We start from the raw sequence: 16,718 nt of genomic DNA on the forward strand, positions 1-16,718 counted from the left end.
GAGCGCTCACCGGCGCTTGCGTTGGATCCTTCTTATTCGATTATAATGTTGCGATGACTAGTTATGTATAGGACTAGTTACTCTCCTGGGCAGATGGTTTTGGAAGATTTGCATTCTCAACCAAGAATGACCGACATTCCCCAGCTATCGGATTGGGGGCGAGGAATAGATGCTGTAGGGCTGTCGGTCTCGGCAGCCTCACTAACGGCCTAAACGGAAAGGACAACGCTCTCTTCGTTGCGTAACGGTCTGGTTAATACATGTAATCTGTAGTCTACAATAATATACTCACCTTCGTTGCGTAACGGTCTGGTTAAGGCAACGAAGGTGATTTGTGATCTCTTTTGTCCTTCGGTCTCAATGTCTCGCTAAGCGACTTAGCGAGGCCTGATCTATGCTCTCGTTGGCGTGCTTTCGCGTGTCTGTGTGCTTTGGGCGGTCGTGGTAAGCCTCCAAGCTTACAGATGCCATTGTATAAATATTACATCATTTATCTTAATTATATTGAAAGCGGTTGGGAGCGATAATCCTTGGCATTCACGGATGAAGGAGTTAGATGACAGCATCAAGCGCCGGATGTGTGATTTAAGCGCCCAGTAGTCAAGGTAAATGTGAATGTTCTTTTACGCTTGCTGGTTGGTTAGAGGTGAAAATGCATTACATATGTTTTCTAAGATTTGTTAAACTGCCATCTTCTACTAACATCTTCTACATATTTAATTTGTTGAAGTTGGCCTATCATTTGTGGGATTCGTGAGTGCCTTGGGATAAGAATAGTGCTCTTGCATGTGATGCATTTGATTATTAGGTTAGTGTCTTTCTTTCCCATGAATTGAAAAGAAGCTCATCTTCCTAAAGCTTTGATTCCTCGCGAATAGCCGGCCTCATTCCAGTCGACGTTACGTGACTTGACATCGTCAACGATTCGAGAATACCGCGGTCGACATCGAAGCACGGAGTTAAGCACCTTTATCCAGAACCACCATGCCACCGTCTGAGACGACCCCGTTGCTCCCAGCAGGCCAGACCCAATCGTCGCCATCTTTCTACTTCCTTCGCTCCTATTTCAACATTCTTTTGGTTTTTATTCCGTTGGTTACTCTCGCCCACCGTCTCGACTGGAGCGCCGATTTACGCTTAGTCTTTGGATTGCTTGCACTTGTGCCTCTGCCAGGAGTAAGTGGATGGTTTTTGTTAGCCAGTTCAGATACTTACTGTTGGGCTGTGGTACATCACATTCTTAGCTTGTTCGAGGTTCGACAAAGCAAGTGTCGGTTCTTCTCCACCCGATAGCCGCTATAATATTCGACACATCTTTTGTGGATCTTGTTGAGATAATTGTCAATGTGGTAGCCCTAATTAGAGGTATTGTTTTATTCGTTGCTTGTGTATACCTTTTCCTTAACTCTTTACATTTGCAATAAAAGACGATGTACTGCTAATTCGGGCGTTTGTAAGTGCCTTTCAACTCAAGATCCTGTGTGTTCAACTTGGAGACATCATTGTACAGATTCTCGGTTCAGTACTTGCCAATATCTTGTTTGTGTTGGGATGTGCTTTCGTCGCTGGTAAGCTCTCACCTCATCAACTCTTTCCTCTGCAACCATCTCCCCTTCAGCTGGATACAGAAGATCCGAAACAAAATTCCAGGCTACAAGGGCGCAAGCGTGAGTTTATTTCACTGAAGTCGATCATCATTTTTCTCATTTTTGCAACTTAGTTCAAGTTCGGTGGGTTAACCTACCTGTAATTGTTGAGCCGCATTGCTATTATACTCATTCCGACACATCAAGCTCATGACATTGACCATTTGCACGGGTAAATATCTTCTGTTATATTTTTAATATGTGCATCTCATTAGCATTGACATATAGGATTGGTTATTCCTGCTGCATATTCGGCTACATTGGATGGTACTAGGCTATAACAATTACTTCAAATTATATGTGTGATAAGTTGTTTAGATACCTCCAACACCGGCGGACTCCTTATTATTCACAGAGGAACAGCGATTGTACTACTAGGGGCATATTTTGCCTTCCTGTACTTCCAGGTTCGTGTTGGCATTAAAACAGAGTGTCTTGCCGTCTTAACCTTGCTCCAACGTGCAGCTGTACTTTGTTCCTCAGAATCAAGATGGAAGGGAGGGTGTTGTGGAGTGGGGTGACCGCGACTGGGTTTCTGGTCGTATTAGAGAGACTAATGGAGGGCCCGATGCGACTGTTAAGAATGCCATTTTCGGAGCCATATCGTCAGAACAGTACTGTTTGTGGAGATGAGATGCACCATTGATGTTTGATTTGTAGGCTATCGGTCCTCGGGGTTGTAACATACTTCTGTTCGAAGTACTGTGAGTATATTGACATTTTTTAATTGGTGAAATGGGAGTCCTAACGTCACACCAGTGATAATCTCTATCCAGGACTTTTCAACAGAATATGAAGCATCGAAAACTTTGATTGGGTTGATTCTGCTACCTCTCATTGTGAGTCTTGTGGCTGCCTTATTCTTTGTACTCATTCATTCTACATCAGGTAAACCTAACAAAACACATTGGCTCTGTTCGCGTTGCTGTTGAGGATGAAATGGAGTTGACCATCATGTACTGCGTCGGGAGCTCTATTGTAAGTTATATTGGCTGGATATGTTAATCAATTCTGGACATGATTTTGACCTCTTCCCAGCGCATCGCAAACTTTGTCGCGCCGTTGTTGATTATTGGCAGCTGGGTGTAAGATTGTTTCTTTCTCATTCGGAATCAAAGAGACAAACCAATTTAACAGGTCAGGCCACACCTTCACGTTCTCCTTTGCTAACTTTGAGACTGTTGTCCTGTTCGTGTCGGTCGTTTTGGTCAATACCTTGATCCAGTAAGTAAATTATTGTATCTTGAAACGTGCTCTTGTAATGTCTTGACTCTAAACAGAGACGGGAGATCAAACTATATGGAGGGATTGATGTATAGTTTCCATTCATGCTTCTCGGAGTCTCATTCATTCTGACAAACTTTTTTTTTGGGTTAGGTTGATAGGCTTGTATTTCATCATACTCCTAGCATGTAAGTCCTTCAAGTTGTTGGCAAATAAATCACCATTTCATGTACAATTTTAATGCTTGTATTTACTCACAGTCGGAATGTCTCCTGGGTCAGCATAAACGTTTGCTGTGATAAGACAGGTTTTTTTTGGGTTGAATTGTTGATAGTTAATATGTTCTCCTTTGGTCATCGCTTTATTTTGTAAGCAGTGTAAATTTATATCAGCCATAGCTTTGTGAATAAAAAATTATTTCATGAGCTTTTGGTTAATGTCGATTCATAAAAATGCTTACCCACCTATCGATCCAAGCCTTTTAAAACTCCTATCATTGCTACACAATTGATGTCGGCGTCGCGTCTGGCCACGCGTCATATCACGTGTCATTGTTTTCAACGACCGCCACGCCCATGCAACTTTCTTTCATTCAAGTTCTTCTCATCGCTCCATTGGTTTTTATCTTACTTTCGGCGTTGAAATTGACACTGTATTATCTTTACAAACAAATCTCTTTCATTGAACCAGCCATGCACATGAATATCTCCGAGGCAGCTTTGTGGCGATGACTGTTCCATAAAAAGGTTTAGGACCCTGAAATGTCAGAGCGCCCACGCTGTTTCAAGACGACAAATATGGCACCGCTTCCTGCTGCAGCTCGATAAACCGCCCACAACTTGAGGGTTCTGAGACGAACCAGTAACCTTGTGTAGGTGAGCACAATCACTGCATAGATATCCAATCTTGCAAATAACATATATGACTACGACAGACGGTGCAAGGCCGCGGCGGGGCAATGTCTGGCGTTGGCACGACTGTAGTCGATGGCATTCAGGAAATTTCAGCACTTTTACCCCTTCTCGGGAGCGAGCAATGTGAAGAACATGTTGGGTCTGCACTTTACAAAGGATTCATTTATGTCTGCATTTCCCCCATATCAATCTTCGGAAGCCTTGGCATAGTGAAGGCAGGATTCAACGTTTTCCTCGCAAGTCTCAACATCCAACCGATGCGCTTCCTCGGTGCAAAGAAATTGATAGATGGCGGATTTCGTCCCAAAGGATCCGTAGCGCCCTTGATTGCTCTGGATCCTGAGCATCCAAATCGATTTTTGGTGGAAAGCAAGTTGGAGAAGATGCTGGCCGATGAAAATATTGACAATGTGGGGAACTTGACCGTTTCATGGGACGAAGGGAATTTGATGTGGAACCTCAAGCTTGTGCTGTTCACACTACTTAGCGCGCCGCTCGGACTGGCACCCTACCTATTTTTTATCCTCAAACCTCGCGATCTTGAGACAAGCACCGATCCTTTTCTGCTTGCAGGTTGGGGTTTTCCAATCATACGCATACTGGGATCGGTGATCTGCGTTGTTGTGGTCCAATTTTTGATCCAGATTCGGGTCCTTGTTATCATCCGAATGCGATTACTCTTCATGTCAGTCGACCGCATCGCAAAGGATATGAATATCAACCTGGAGTCAAAATTTCACAATCTGTCATGGAGCTCCCATTTGACATCCGAAACTTGCATATGGGGTCTTCAAGATTGGTTGAAGATATACGCCGATGAGGAGACCAACGGGACCAATATCAAACGTTGTTTTGAGGCCGCGCGACGCAGACAGTTTCCCCCACAGTCGCGACTAACCAAATTCATTCGGCCATCCGCTGACTTCACACTCCACATCCTCCTTGCCATTGGACTCATTCTTTCGGTGATCGGTTACATCGGATGCTTCAACCTTGTTTCAAACGCATCTGATACCTCGGCTGGGCCTGTGGTGTGGGTTGCACTGGAGGCCTTGCTCTCCGTTCTCAGAATTGTCGTGTGGGCATTTAACCCTTCCTGGGACGATTCAAAAGGAATCACGTTCAATCTAAGGCTCGCCTCTCATTCGCCTTTGATAACCTGCAACAAATCGGATGACGACATCAAAGAAGATGGCGTCGTTCCAGTTGACAGGAGCACCACTTTCCTTGAAGAAATAGTCGCCTACACAGGGCCTTTACCGTCCTTCAACTGGAACAATATCGCATTGTATTATATCCTCACGGCTGAAGATGCGCCCTCCCCGTGTCCGCCAAATGCTACTTTACATGCGATCCTCTATGTGGTTATTAGCGACTACAAAGAACAAACCTGCCGCGCCCTCACAAAACGGCCCGGAGATGACCACCCGTTCGACATCTACGTCGCGTCTCTCGAGTCGGATCGTAGAAGTACCGTTGTCAATCTCAAGTTTAAGACAACAAACGACGGGAAGCGTGTGCTCACAACTCCAAAGACCCACTCTCTGACCGCAGACACGCGATTTATGGAGGAACTGGCACGGCATTATGATAAGATTATCGCGCAGCTTCGGAAGAGGAAGAAGATTGTTGGATTTCGCACCACATGGGATTTGCGCAGACCCAGTGAGACGACCTTGAAGAGGGAGGATCTGGAAGAAGATGAAATGTCCGTGTCTGTGGTAGTGGTGGATGGCAAGCAGGGATCTCAGCTCGGGGAAACGATAGGCGAGAAAGAGACCCATTCCAAGGACAAGATTGAGGAACATGACTCAAACAAAAGTGATATTGATCATCAGGAAGTTGAGGAGAAGGAAAAGTCAAACGAAGGCCACTCGGGCATTGAGGAGCATGAGGGAGACAGGATCGAGGAGAAACACGAGGGAGAGAATACAGAAGAAGTGGAGGATCAGAAAGATCAGGAAGACAAAGGGGGTGGGGAAGACAGCGAGGGAGGAGCTGAAAGAAATGTTGAGGACGGAGAAGAGGAGGATGAAAAACGGGAGGAGGGAGAGGAGGAGGGAGAATGGGAAGACGGAGAGGAGGAGGGAGAGGAGGAGGAAGCAAAGGAAGAGGATGAAAGTCAGAAGAAGGCTGAGGGTTCTGTACATACCTCTTTGGTGTCCAGTGACCCGAAACGACTATCTGGAGAGTACCCAACGCGGTTGGTTTTACAACTAACACCCGAAGATGTTGTCTACATCCGCCAAGGCCAAGTCGAGAGGCGATGGCGCGAATTATACAACCGTCTAGAAGAGTGGGTCGAGATGTTCGTCGGGCTCTACAGCGAAGAGTTATTGCAAGACGTACCTGCCGATCTCACATTTGCACCAGGCGAATCCGTATCAATAATTCAGAAATACGAAGCTAATGAGGCTGAGTACCTTCTCATCGAATGCCGAACTCAAATGGAACACCTTTTGGCTGGTATTGCCATTAAATGGGACTCTTTCGTACATGCCAACCACGTACAAATGGTCAAATCTATCCTGGAGAACACTTTCCCCGAAAGTGAAACCAAAATGGCAAGTAACGAAGACAAGTGGCTCGACGACGACGTAAAGCATTATTTGAGGAGCAGAAGGGAGAAACTACGCGGCAGATTGCTCTCTGAATGGCAGAGGCTTGCGCAATCCACCACGAGGTCCAGAGTCGAGGCAATGCGGGCTCGTATTGACATTCATAGCAAGTCTTGTCGGCAAAGAATATCAAGAAGAAAATACCATGATCCTGAATCGGAACATCTTCTCGGAATCTGGAATAACCGCCTGCAACGTGTGGATGAACAAATATCAGTATCGGGGAATCAGTTGCTTCAACCTGGAGACAATGAGCACCCTGCTCTTAGTACCGCCGTGGGTGACCAAGCCATCGACACCGACACATATCTGGTCAATCCTCAGTACCAGAAAGACATGGAAGAACGATTGAATAAAGGAGCCCATGAACTCCAACGAATTCAAGAGGAATCACAATCAACTTCCTCGATTGATTTGGTGTCCGATTTTAATCGAATGAAGGATAGATGTCGGAAGAGGGCACAGCAGCTGTTTTCCAAAATGAAGGATCAATCGGACGACTTTATGACGCTGGATAATAGTGAATACCTTACATCCGATGTTCACAGCACAAGGGCATACTGGAGTAAAGATGCTTTGCAGGAACGACGACGCTTAATGGATCGGTCACACAAAAATCTAGTGGTTTCCGATGCTTCGGTCAACAATGTTGGGGGAGCGGCAAACATGATTCGTGCGTTGAAAATCAGCCAAGAGTTTGTCTTCATCGACTTCGAGTCATCGAAACTTAGCTCGAAAGATGTCACGCAAGTTGTAAAAGGACTCAAATCCCTGTCAGGTGTAACATTCCGTTCACCGGATGGCGGTCGAGCAATTCAAGGCGCAGTGCTCCAGAACGTGCGAGCTGCCATGCGTCAACATAAAGATACTTGCTTCTACCAGAACGTATATGCCACCGACTACTACAGGAAAGGCCGCCCATACATTGTGTTCCCTTATCCCAAATGGTCGAGTTGTACTGTCATATTCAATGTCCAGGAAGAGAAGGACTATATTCTCACTTTGAAACACTGCATGACTACGTCCGCTGCCTTGGTGGACATCGATCTCAACGATCACATCCTCGAGCGCACATGGGGATTATCTCAAGATTCTAAAGACTTCCTTGTTGATGAGGATATATTCCTTCCAGCCGCCCATGTCAAGACCAATGAACCAAACGTCCTCACCATCAAGCTAGCTGATGATAGTAAGGCAGTCTACTGGCTATCCGATGTCTTCTTGCCTGTTCGTCCTAGTAGTAGTACTCCCAAGAAGACCAGTTAAAAGCCTTTCTTCCCATGTATTTGTAGATGGTAGTGTACAATACATTATATATTTTTAGGAATCCGCTGCCGTAAAGTTGCTGGTAAACATGTAGTAAGTACTAGAAAGACTCTTCATGCGAAGAAATTAGCGGGTATATCATAACATCATAATGGGTATACACGAAGAGGGTTGAGTAGAAGTGTGATACACTGGCTCAAGGGTGGCCTGGGCCTTGTAGCTTACTCTAGAACATCCAGAGAATCTTCCGTCACCATATCTGGAGCTTCAACGAATTTATGAGAATTTTGTCTCAGCAGGCGTAGTCGCTGTTGTAAGGATTCACGACTCCAGTACACCCTCCTCTCCTGCCATAGCGAAGTATCGTCGGTCAGGAAATCAGTCACGCTCATTTGCTTGATAGCTTGCCGTTCGACTTCCATTCTGCTTAGCATCTCGGTGGCACGAGAGCGACATCTTTCTTTCATACGATCATAGCGAGAGATCATATTCTTTTTGAAATTCTTCTGAGCGTTGTCGGGAATTTGGCCAACTTCCTGTTGGCCTTTATTAAATCGTTCGACCATTTTGGCAATAAATTGAGTATCTGGTGCTTCGTCGTGAGCGTCACCATCAGGTGAATGAACAGCAGATTCGGGAGCTGCAGGGCTTGAGTCAGTGCCGTCATTCTCTTCAATGCCAGCATTTTGGTTTTGTTCAGGAGAATCCGCCTCCAATAGGTGTAGACGAGCCTTCCAAACCGCAATAATGGTCTCGCCCTCCTGGTCGTGGTATTTCCTGGCTTGGATTCTCTGTTTCGTTGTATCTCTCTGCAAATCCAGTCGCTTACGCATGTTCTCCGCCCTAGATGTTTCTGAAACCTCAAGAAGTCTCTGCCACTCATTGACGAGTCTCGAGCGCAACTTCTCGTATTTGAGCCCTTCCTCGCTCCTGTTATCATTTGATTGGAGGGAGCCGTTCTCTTCTGATGATGATGATAACCCGTACTGAACCCCAGAGTTGGATGGGAAGGTGCCGTCTAACACTGCTTTGACCATGGTCTGATGACTGGTTTCCAAAAATGATATCCATTTATTAAATGTTGTTTGCGCCAGGCGTTCCATGTGCGCACGGCACTCGATGAGCAAGTATTCGACCTCATTGGCTTCGTACTTTTGCACCACCGTCACAGACTCTCCTTCCTTGAAAACAATGTTGGTCGGCACGGCCTTCAGAAGCGCTTCGACATGGGCGACAACAAAGAGTTCTATCCATTCCTCGAGAGCGCCAAAGAAAATCTTACATCTTCTCTCCAGCTGCCCTTGGCGAAGATAAGCGACGTCCTCCTTTGTCAATAATAAATCAAAGCGTTTGGTGTCGAAAAAATTCAACGTGGTCCTCCTCGATCCGCTGTTATTGCTACTTTTCTCGTCATCGTCGCTTTGATCGTGACCTTTGACCGGCATACCGCTGCCTGGCCAATCGTCTGCATCATCCTGAGAGCTCGATTCCTCGTCTGAGCGTAGCATGTCCCACGCTTTAGGAAATTCAACGGGGTCCCGCCGATTTCGGATCTGTGAGATGATCTTGTTATAGTGTCGCGTCAGTTCCTCCATGAATCTGGCATCAGCTGTCAGGGAATGGGATTTAGGAGGAGTGACAACACGTCTGCCATCATCTGTTGTGACGAACTTCACGTTGATCACTGTGCTACCAGGGTCGGGTTCAAGTGAGGAGATAAAAATATCGAAATAGGAGTCGGTTCCAGGGGATTTGGTGAGGATGCGGCTCGTTTGTTCTTTGTAGTCCAGTATCACGACGTAAAGAATCCCATGTGCGGGTTCGTCATCTTGAACATTTGAAGGATCGTCCCGAGACGTAAGAATGTAATAGAGCGCAACATCGGGCCAACTAAACGAAGGTAAAGGGCCTGTGTACGCGACAATCTCCTCGAGGAAGCTGTTGGCTCGCATCACCGGGGCCTCGCCGTCTTCTTCGATGTCGCTGAACGATTTGCTGCATGTTATGAGGGGTGAGTGTGCGGCGAGCTTGAGATTGAAGGTGATGCCCTTGGAATCGTCCCATGATGGATTGAACGCCCATACAACAATTCGGAGTACTGAAAGAAAAACTTCCATGCCCAACCATATCAGCGGCCCATGTGAATTCGATGGCGCGTTCGAGACCAGGTTGAAACAACCTATGTATCCCAAAATAGCGAGGAAGATGCCGCCTGCGAGCAACCAGTGAAGAAAAAAGTTCATCCATGGCTCAATAAACCTCCGAAGACGCGAGTTTGGCGGAAACTGTCGCCTGTGTTCATGCTCGTATCTCACCCGCAGCCGGCCTCGGAGCTCATTTCGTTCATCCCCTCCATCCTGCTGTGCAAGCCACCTTTCCAACGCCCATAAACACGTCTCGGACGTGGTATGCGAGTTCCACGAGAGATTATATGGCTTTGCTTCCAAGTTGATATTCTCCTCTTTGATGATCCTGTCCATAGATATAAAGAGAAGCCGCATCCGAATGATGACCAGAATACGAATCTGAATGAGGATCTGCACGACAATCACACAAAGGCATGAGCCCACAATGCGGATGATTGGGAACCCCCAACCTGCGAGAAAAAGTGGGTCGCCTGTCGTGTTCCCGGAGCGGAGGATAATGTAGAGGTATGGGGTAAGCCCCAGAGGCGCACCCAAGAATGTGAATAAGATGAGTTTAAGGTTCCAAAGCGGGTTCCCTTTATCCCAAGAGACCGTCAAGTCCTCCACGTTCTCTATGTTTTCATCCCTCAACATCACTTCCAGCCGACTCTCTGCTAAAAATCGGTTCTGGTGAAGTGGATCCAAACCGATCATGGGCGCGACTGCGCCCTTCGGTGTGAAGCCACCATCGTCAAGTTTTTTAGCTCCGAGAAACTCCAGCCGTTGAATATTGAAACTTGCGAGCACTACGTTGAAGCCTGCCTTCGCAATACCGAGACTGCCGAAAATTGAGATTGGGGAAATGCATACGTACAGAAAGCCTCTGTACAATGCAGAACCAACGTGTTCTTCGCATTGTTCGGTCCCCAATAGTGGAAGGAGCGCCGATATGTCCTGTATTCCTCCAACAATCGTATTCCCTACGCTGGACATCTTCAACGACAATTAAAAAGATCTAGATAATTGTAAAGGAAACGTAAACAACTCACCTGAGGCAATCAACCACCCTAGTGTCGTTCAAGTTGCCTTCAAAGATGCAGATTATCGCTATGCTGCTGACGGATAGTTGTAGGACAACACCACGGAGTTACAGTATTCCTACTTACGTTGAGAAATGCCCTCCGCGAAACTTGTGACACTGTAGCAAACTGCGAACGATGTCGTTATATTTGGCCGCGGCGAATGGTCAGATGTGTCCTACATGTGTAAGACGATTGTAACGGCGTTGAGGTGGACTAACTTGGATAAGGGGTGATAGCCAAGTCACTGCCTTCAGGGATGCTTTACGGATAATTTCCACGCACCTTACATGCAGGTCTCCAAGGTTCTAAAAAAGATCAACAAAATCATGCCGACACCACCACTGGGTAAAGAGAGAATCTTTAAGGTTGTTGCCAGGAACTAAGGTTGTGGTCAGCAATCCAGATAACATCCATAGTTTTCGACAGAACGCTCGTATCTGAGCGTCTAGAATTAGAATAGCACAGTTGAACGACAAGAGAGCAAGAAGCGACGTCGATCTCGGGTGAGTCTGCATCCATCACCGCATGATGATCAATTACCCCTGAAAGCGAAACATCACCGTCACCCCCATGACGCGCTTATGTTACCCTTACGTACTGTGTATACGATACTGGCAGGATTGAGGATTCACCTCGTAGGAGAAAATAAAGAAGGAATGACTTTGACGTATTTCTGTGTACAAGTCACTATAGGACCAAAAAAAAACATCAAAAAGTCAGTAGCAGCAACTCGTTTCGATCGAGTGACCTCGGGGTTATGGGCCCCGCGCGCTACCACTGCGCCATGCTGCTATATTCACAACACTCACTTTTAAAGTCATGGTGCTCACACAAAGGACCCAAAAGAACGCAAATGTCAACGAGTTATCACTGTGAGACGTCACCTAGGTATTCCAATCAGTCCCTTGCACTGATACATGCGTCCTGTATTCAGCGCACTGCTCGGGGTTTTCGGACTACTTATGGTTTGGCTTTTCATCGTACTTATCTGCACCGATAATGAAGTAATTATCTACTCTCTGTCAATCGTCAGTCACTTGAAACGTGAACCATGATTTGGCGAAAATTTCGGTGCGAATATCGATGACAACAGAAGAATTCACCTACGAAGGGTTCTCACTCTCCAATTACGTCCATGTTAGTCACTTGTCGATGGGTAACAGCATTTCGACCGACTCCTACCGCCTCACAAATTCTATGGAATGACCACTATGGAAAAGTAGGCACCTTATTACTGTTCAGAGAGACGGGAGTTGATGAGATATTACCCACTTGGAATGATTATGAGAAATACAAGGCAACAAGTTTGACCGTAGGGCTGCTTCTCAATCCAAAATTTCTTGCAGATATATTTGGACAGTCTGCTGATTTTGTGTCCATGTTTCGATTGTCAGTATCTTCGAGGTGGCGCAATGATTTTCAACGTAGTCACAAAACGGGTTCAGTGCTTGGTTGACTAGAAATTGCATTGTATTGGGCATCTGTGACCTAGTTCCAGACTTTGGAGACACTGTGAAATAATTCGCGAGTTGCCTATCCTCAAGCCAATTGCTGCCGCCAAATCGAAACAAAACACTGCATTGGCCATCGCTATAACTCGAAGATCAATCCGAACAGGATAAAAGATATGACGACATCTAGAAGACGCAATGTCATAATTGAAAGCCTAACCAACGCCCGGTTTAGTTTCTTCCTCCGTTGTGAGTGTATCCGTCTCGTCCAACATCATCTTGAGAACGTCGGATATTTGAGCGTGAAGATCCTCTTTGGCAAAAATTAGCTGTCGCCGAGGTTTCGGATATGGATAATCTTACTAGCTCGATTGACGGCGCGAATATATTCTGCATTAGCCTGTGTCATTTCGTCCTCCAGTATCTGGAGACGATGGGCCTAGTGTGAACGGAGACTTTTAAGGAAATGACGAAGTGAGCAAACTGAACATAATATGCGCACCTGTTCCTCTTCTGGCTCTGGCTCTGGCAATGAATTAATTAAGAATTCAATTTGCTTTGCTTTGACAATAAGGTCTGTGACTAGTTCCTTTTGGTTTGCTATACAGCAAGATCAGTTGAGTGCAGCTACAATACCAAACGCGTACCTTCGAATACATCAGGAGGATCGAATTTTTCAGGGTTTCTTTGCTTCGTGATGGGAATCTCTGGGCTGACTTGGACAAAATTGGACCGCGAAGTGAGGTATGCGATGGTATTCGACATAATCATGAGAAGCTAGATGAAAGGAATAGGAAGGAAGCAGCGTTAGCACCACAATAATGAAATGTCTATGCTTGCAACTCACCTGTTGTATCTCATCTTGCAGCTGGGTTATCCTGTCCATATGCGATAGTTCCTGCAGCATTGCGCTGCGGCAGTGCGTAAACGCTCAATAGAACATGAGAAACTTGGCGAACCAGATATAGGGTGTGTTTGCTCGTGGATCGTGTTAAGGCTGGGCCAAGGCATTAATGGTGAATAACTTTGTTCGGAGCCTGAATAATAATTGTATTAATAATAGATAAAAACTTATCCGGGCTTGCAACGTTGTGTTCATTAATTAATTAACCGACTCTTGGTCGCTGACCACTACCATCCCCACCCCCAAACTCCTTCGCCCGTTTCTTTCTTTTTATTGCAGCATGGGTAATGATGGAGGAAGCATCCCTGACAGAAGAGACCTGGTGAGGAACAAGCCCAAGGTTCGTATGCATATTCTTCGATATCTCGTTTACAGGTCAAGTGATGTTGCGTCCTAGGCTGAACAGGCCGACAAGGCAAACCAAACCAAGGCCCGATGGTTCTATTGTGCTTTATCCAAGGTACTATTCCTTTTCAATATTGTTACACTTATACTCATAATCCATTTAGCGAAAGCTGCAAGAACCTGTTGTTTCCTGCGCTCTTGGCAAACTCTACAACAAAGATGCCATAATAGAATATCTTCTGGACAAGTCGGCGTATGGAGATGGCGAGGAGATTTGTGGACATATCAGGTCGTTAAAAGTATGTCTCTTAATTTGTTGGAGTGGCACCGTTTCTCTGACGGAGTGTCGCCTCATCTTTACAGGATGTCAAGACTCTAACACTTGCGCCTAACCCGGCACCTGCTTCGTCCGACGCCTCTGCTGACTCAACAGACCGACCTCAATTCGTATGCCCTTTGACGCTCAAAGAGATGAATGGTGTTCAGCCATTCATTTACATCTCGACCTGCGGCTGTGTTTTCTCTCAAGCGGGCTTTAAGACAGTCACCGCGGCTGGTTCACCGAAGGAGAAAGATTCGACACCTCCTAAAGGAGAAGAAAAGGGAGACTCGTCGCTCAACCTCTGTCCCCAATGTGCTAAGAAGTATGCAGACGACGACATCATTCAGCTCAATCCGTCGCCTGAGGAAGAGCAGGCCCTGCGATTTGCTCTTGAGCGTAAGCGATTACTTGAGCCGTCCAAGAAGAAGTCGAAAAAGAGAAAGAACGATGCTTCGCCTGAAGAAAGTGAACCTCCAACGAAAAAACCAGCTCTCCCAGGTCCGAGTCTCAACCCTGCTATTGCGGGTGCGAGCCGCGCGGTGGTGAATGAGCTTGCGAAAGAGGAGGCAAAGCGGAAGGCCAATATGAGTGCCGCTGTGAAGAGCTTATATGGGGATGGGACAAAGCGGAAGGAGACGTTCATGACGATGGGGACATTTACGAGGGTATGACCATGTTTTGTTCGTTTTCTTTGACTTATTGACCCTTTTTTTCTAGTATGCGTAAAGTGCTCTGTAGACTTCTGGAGATTTGTCTGTGTATTATTATGTTGTATGGATGTTGCTTGTATGTACCAATATCAAATAATCGCATTTAACTTAGACTATCGGAGTTACCTATTTCACATTCTCACCAATCAATTATCGACATCGAACATACGAATTGAAAATGTGTGCGTATAGTTGTTATTCATTATCCTATCTCACTTCTTTACAGAAATTCGGTCTTTGCTTGAAGGGAAGGCGCTAGGAATATAACCCCAACCTGCACAGTTTCTCACCATCCGTCACCTTCGCTGCCCTCGTCCATAATCATCCAAAAACAACATGCTCTAACCCGAAGGTAGATAATGAATGCAGAAGGGGCCTTGCGGCCTCATTTCGACCTCAATGGTGCACCGACATACGTCAATGTCAGGACACCGCGCTTGAATAACGCCCGTCATATTGGAAGTGTTTTTGAGGTCCCAGATCATCTTCGAGTCTTCAGGTCCATTCGGAAAATAGCTAAGGAACTCAAGGTAAGGAAGAAGCGCGTCAGAAGGCATGTTATTTTGCTCGCTTTCGATTTCTGCGTCGCGCCTTCGGGTGGTATCCGAGACACATTCGAATATGTTTTTGGCGGTGTAGTTTGGGTCAGACTTGTTGTTTGGAGATATATGTAGGTATGTCAGATAGGGCATTGCCTTGAGCATTGATAGCACATCGGAATCGGCAGCAAGGGGCCCTGTAATGACGAATTCATCGAGGGGACAAGACGAACGCTTCATCAATTCCGCAATGCACTTGCAATCGATTTGGCCAATTCTGACGTCGATCATTAAGGAGGTCAACCAGGGAAGCTGGGATATCCTGCTGAAAAGAATGTTCAGGAATTCCGCACTTTCACATATGATGTCGAGGGATTCGAGATCGTTTTGGGGGACGTGTGGGATGGATTCCGTCAAGGTATATGGTGGAGATCGACTTTCGTAGATCTGGAACTCTCGTAACTTCGGCGCGCGCCTCAAAATTTCGAAAATATCTTCCAGATTGATGTCTTTGGTGTCGACAGAGACTAGATTGTCCCAGCAAGCGTGGACAGACTTCAGAAGAACACGATTGATGGACAGAGTGGACGGCCTCGGTTTGGTGTTCAAGTTCGCTAATCCTACTCTTTCCGAGTATGAGACGATCACCCATGGTTTGTATGGTTCCTTCAAATTGTTGAAAATCAACTGTTCGTCGTCATTGTTGTATATACTGATCGATTTTAACTTCGGAGATTGGGCAGCAAATAGTCGTAGGAGGTTGGTGGGCATCTTGAGGACAATGTTTTCCAGCCGACTTGAAGATGTATTAAAGAGGTTGGCAATTCGTATAAAGTTTTTCAATCCAGTATCCGACAGAGGACAGTCTCGGTGCGACACGAAAACGGAAATTGACAGTGGTATATGTCGTGCCCTCTCCATCCAAGACGTAACAATAGGCGGCGTGTCTGTAATATTTGAAGGTCCAAGCTCAAGGGGAATGTATCTCCAAAAACCAGGTATATTCCAAACAGTCTGGCGCCATGCCTTGCATACCGCACCTACTTTGAATAATGTTTGTCTGTGGGCGCTTTGACATTCTCCGCTGGGTTCACTTTCGTCTACGTCCGGAAGACAATTGTAGAAGACCATTGAGACGATTTCTAGCGGAAGCATTGCCATGGGGTCTGAAGCACTATTCAAGGCGCTCAGTTTATCATAAGATCTAGTAAATTTCGATCGTGTTACTGCTGGCATGTTACAGTGTCATAGACCAGGAGAGATAGTTAATGTCGAGCGTTTCGGGGGTTCAAGTATAAACTTAGGGGTGTCGGCGATGGTTCCTATAAATAGCCATCAAATTCTGGTCAAAGCAACTGCTTAGCGCCCATGCACAATTAAGATGGGAAGGCGTGGAGGGTGACTGGATTAGATCATTAAGTTGCTATTGTATTTCTCAAAAAATACCCGTGGAAACGGCTATAACTTCATTGAAACCAATACATTTCGCTCAAGCCCACTGCCAACTGAATGCAGCCACTGATGGTTCATGTTGCATGGATATGTCAACAAAAAAAAAACGGATTCGACTG

General features: G+C 46.0%; 6 protein-coding genes and 1 non-coding gene across 7 annotated transcripts; 3 read left to right on the plus strand and 4 right to left on the minus strand.

The window, feature by feature from the left end:
* Positions 1–984: 984 nt before the first annotated feature.
* Positions 985–3,156, plus strand: JR316_0001430 (Vacuolar calcium ion transporter; the record flags this gene model as incomplete). Its single annotated transcript, XM_047887235.1, has 15 exons — positions 985–1,176; positions 1,245–1,365; positions 1,428–1,453; positions 1,511–1,568; positions 1,629–1,667; positions 1,875–1,913; positions 1,965–2,053; positions 2,130–2,260; positions 2,307–2,350; positions 2,406–2,485; positions 2,535–2,624; positions 2,685–2,731; positions 2,784–2,870; positions 3,024–3,058; positions 3,131–3,156. The coding sequence occupies 15 exons, from the start codon at positions 985–987 to the stop codon at positions 3,154–3,156; spliced, it is 1,104 nt and encodes a 367-aa protein (XP_047754981.1).
* A 672-nt stretch (positions 3,157–3,828) lies between these two features.
* Positions 3,829–7,668, plus strand: JR316_0001431 (uncharacterized protein; the record flags this gene model as incomplete). The annotated part of the gene is made up of 2 exons (XM_047887236.1): positions 3,829–4,392; positions 4,429–7,668. The coding sequence occupies 2 exons, from the start codon at positions 3,829–3,831 to the stop codon at positions 7,666–7,668; spliced, it is 3,804 nt and encodes a 1,267-aa protein (XP_047754982.1).
* Positions 7,669–7,889: 221 nt separating this feature from the next.
* On the minus strand, positions 7,890–10,787 carry JR316_0001432 (uncharacterized protein; the record flags this gene model as incomplete). Its single annotated transcript, XM_047887237.1, has 1 exon — positions 7,890–10,787. One exon carries the CDS (start codon positions 10,785–10,787, stop codon positions 7,890–7,892), a length of 2,898 nt encoding a protein of 965 aa, XP_047754983.1.
* Positions 10,788–11,596: 809 nt separating this feature from the next.
* Positions 11,597–11,668, minus strand: JR316_0001433. The gene has a single exon. It is a non-coding gene; the product is annotated as a tRNA-Met (tRNA).
* Positions 11,669–12,542: 874 nt separating this feature from the next.
* JR316_0001434 (Mediator of RNA polymerase II transcription subunit 21) lies at positions 12,543–13,234 on the minus strand (the record flags this gene model as incomplete). Its single annotated transcript, XM_047887238.1, has 5 exons — positions 12,543–12,640; positions 12,691–12,766; positions 12,830–12,927; positions 12,975–13,104; positions 13,175–13,234. 5 exons carry the CDS (start codon positions 13,232–13,234, stop codon positions 12,543–12,545), a joined length of 462 nt encoding a protein of 153 aa, XP_047754984.1.
* Positions 13,235–13,511: 277 nt separating this feature from the next.
* On the plus strand, positions 13,512–14,624 carry JR316_0001435 (Replication termination factor 2; the record flags this gene model as incomplete). Its single annotated transcript, XM_047887239.1, has 5 exons — positions 13,512–13,571; positions 13,629–13,691; positions 13,741–13,875; positions 13,940–14,563; positions 14,616–14,624. 5 exons carry the CDS (start codon positions 13,512–13,514, stop codon positions 14,622–14,624), a joined length of 891 nt encoding a protein of 296 aa, XP_047754985.1.
* A 325-nt stretch (positions 14,625–14,949) lies between these two features.
* Positions 14,950–16,308, minus strand: JR316_0001436 (uncharacterized protein; the record flags this gene model as incomplete). The annotated part of the gene is made up of 1 exon (XM_047887240.1): positions 14,950–16,308. The coding sequence occupies one exon, from the start codon at positions 16,306–16,308 to the stop codon at positions 14,950–14,952; it is 1,359 nt and encodes a 452-aa protein (XP_047754986.1).
* Positions 16,309–16,718: the final 410 nt, after the last annotated feature.

The sequence above is a fragment of the Psilocybe cubensis genome, chromosome 1 (assembly GCF_017499595.1).
Source record: "Psilocybe cubensis strain MGC-MH-2018 chromosome 1, whole genome shotgun sequence".
Lineage (NCBI taxonomy): Eukaryota > Fungi > Basidiomycota > Agaricomycetes > Agaricales > Agrocybaceae > Psilocybe > Psilocybe cubensis.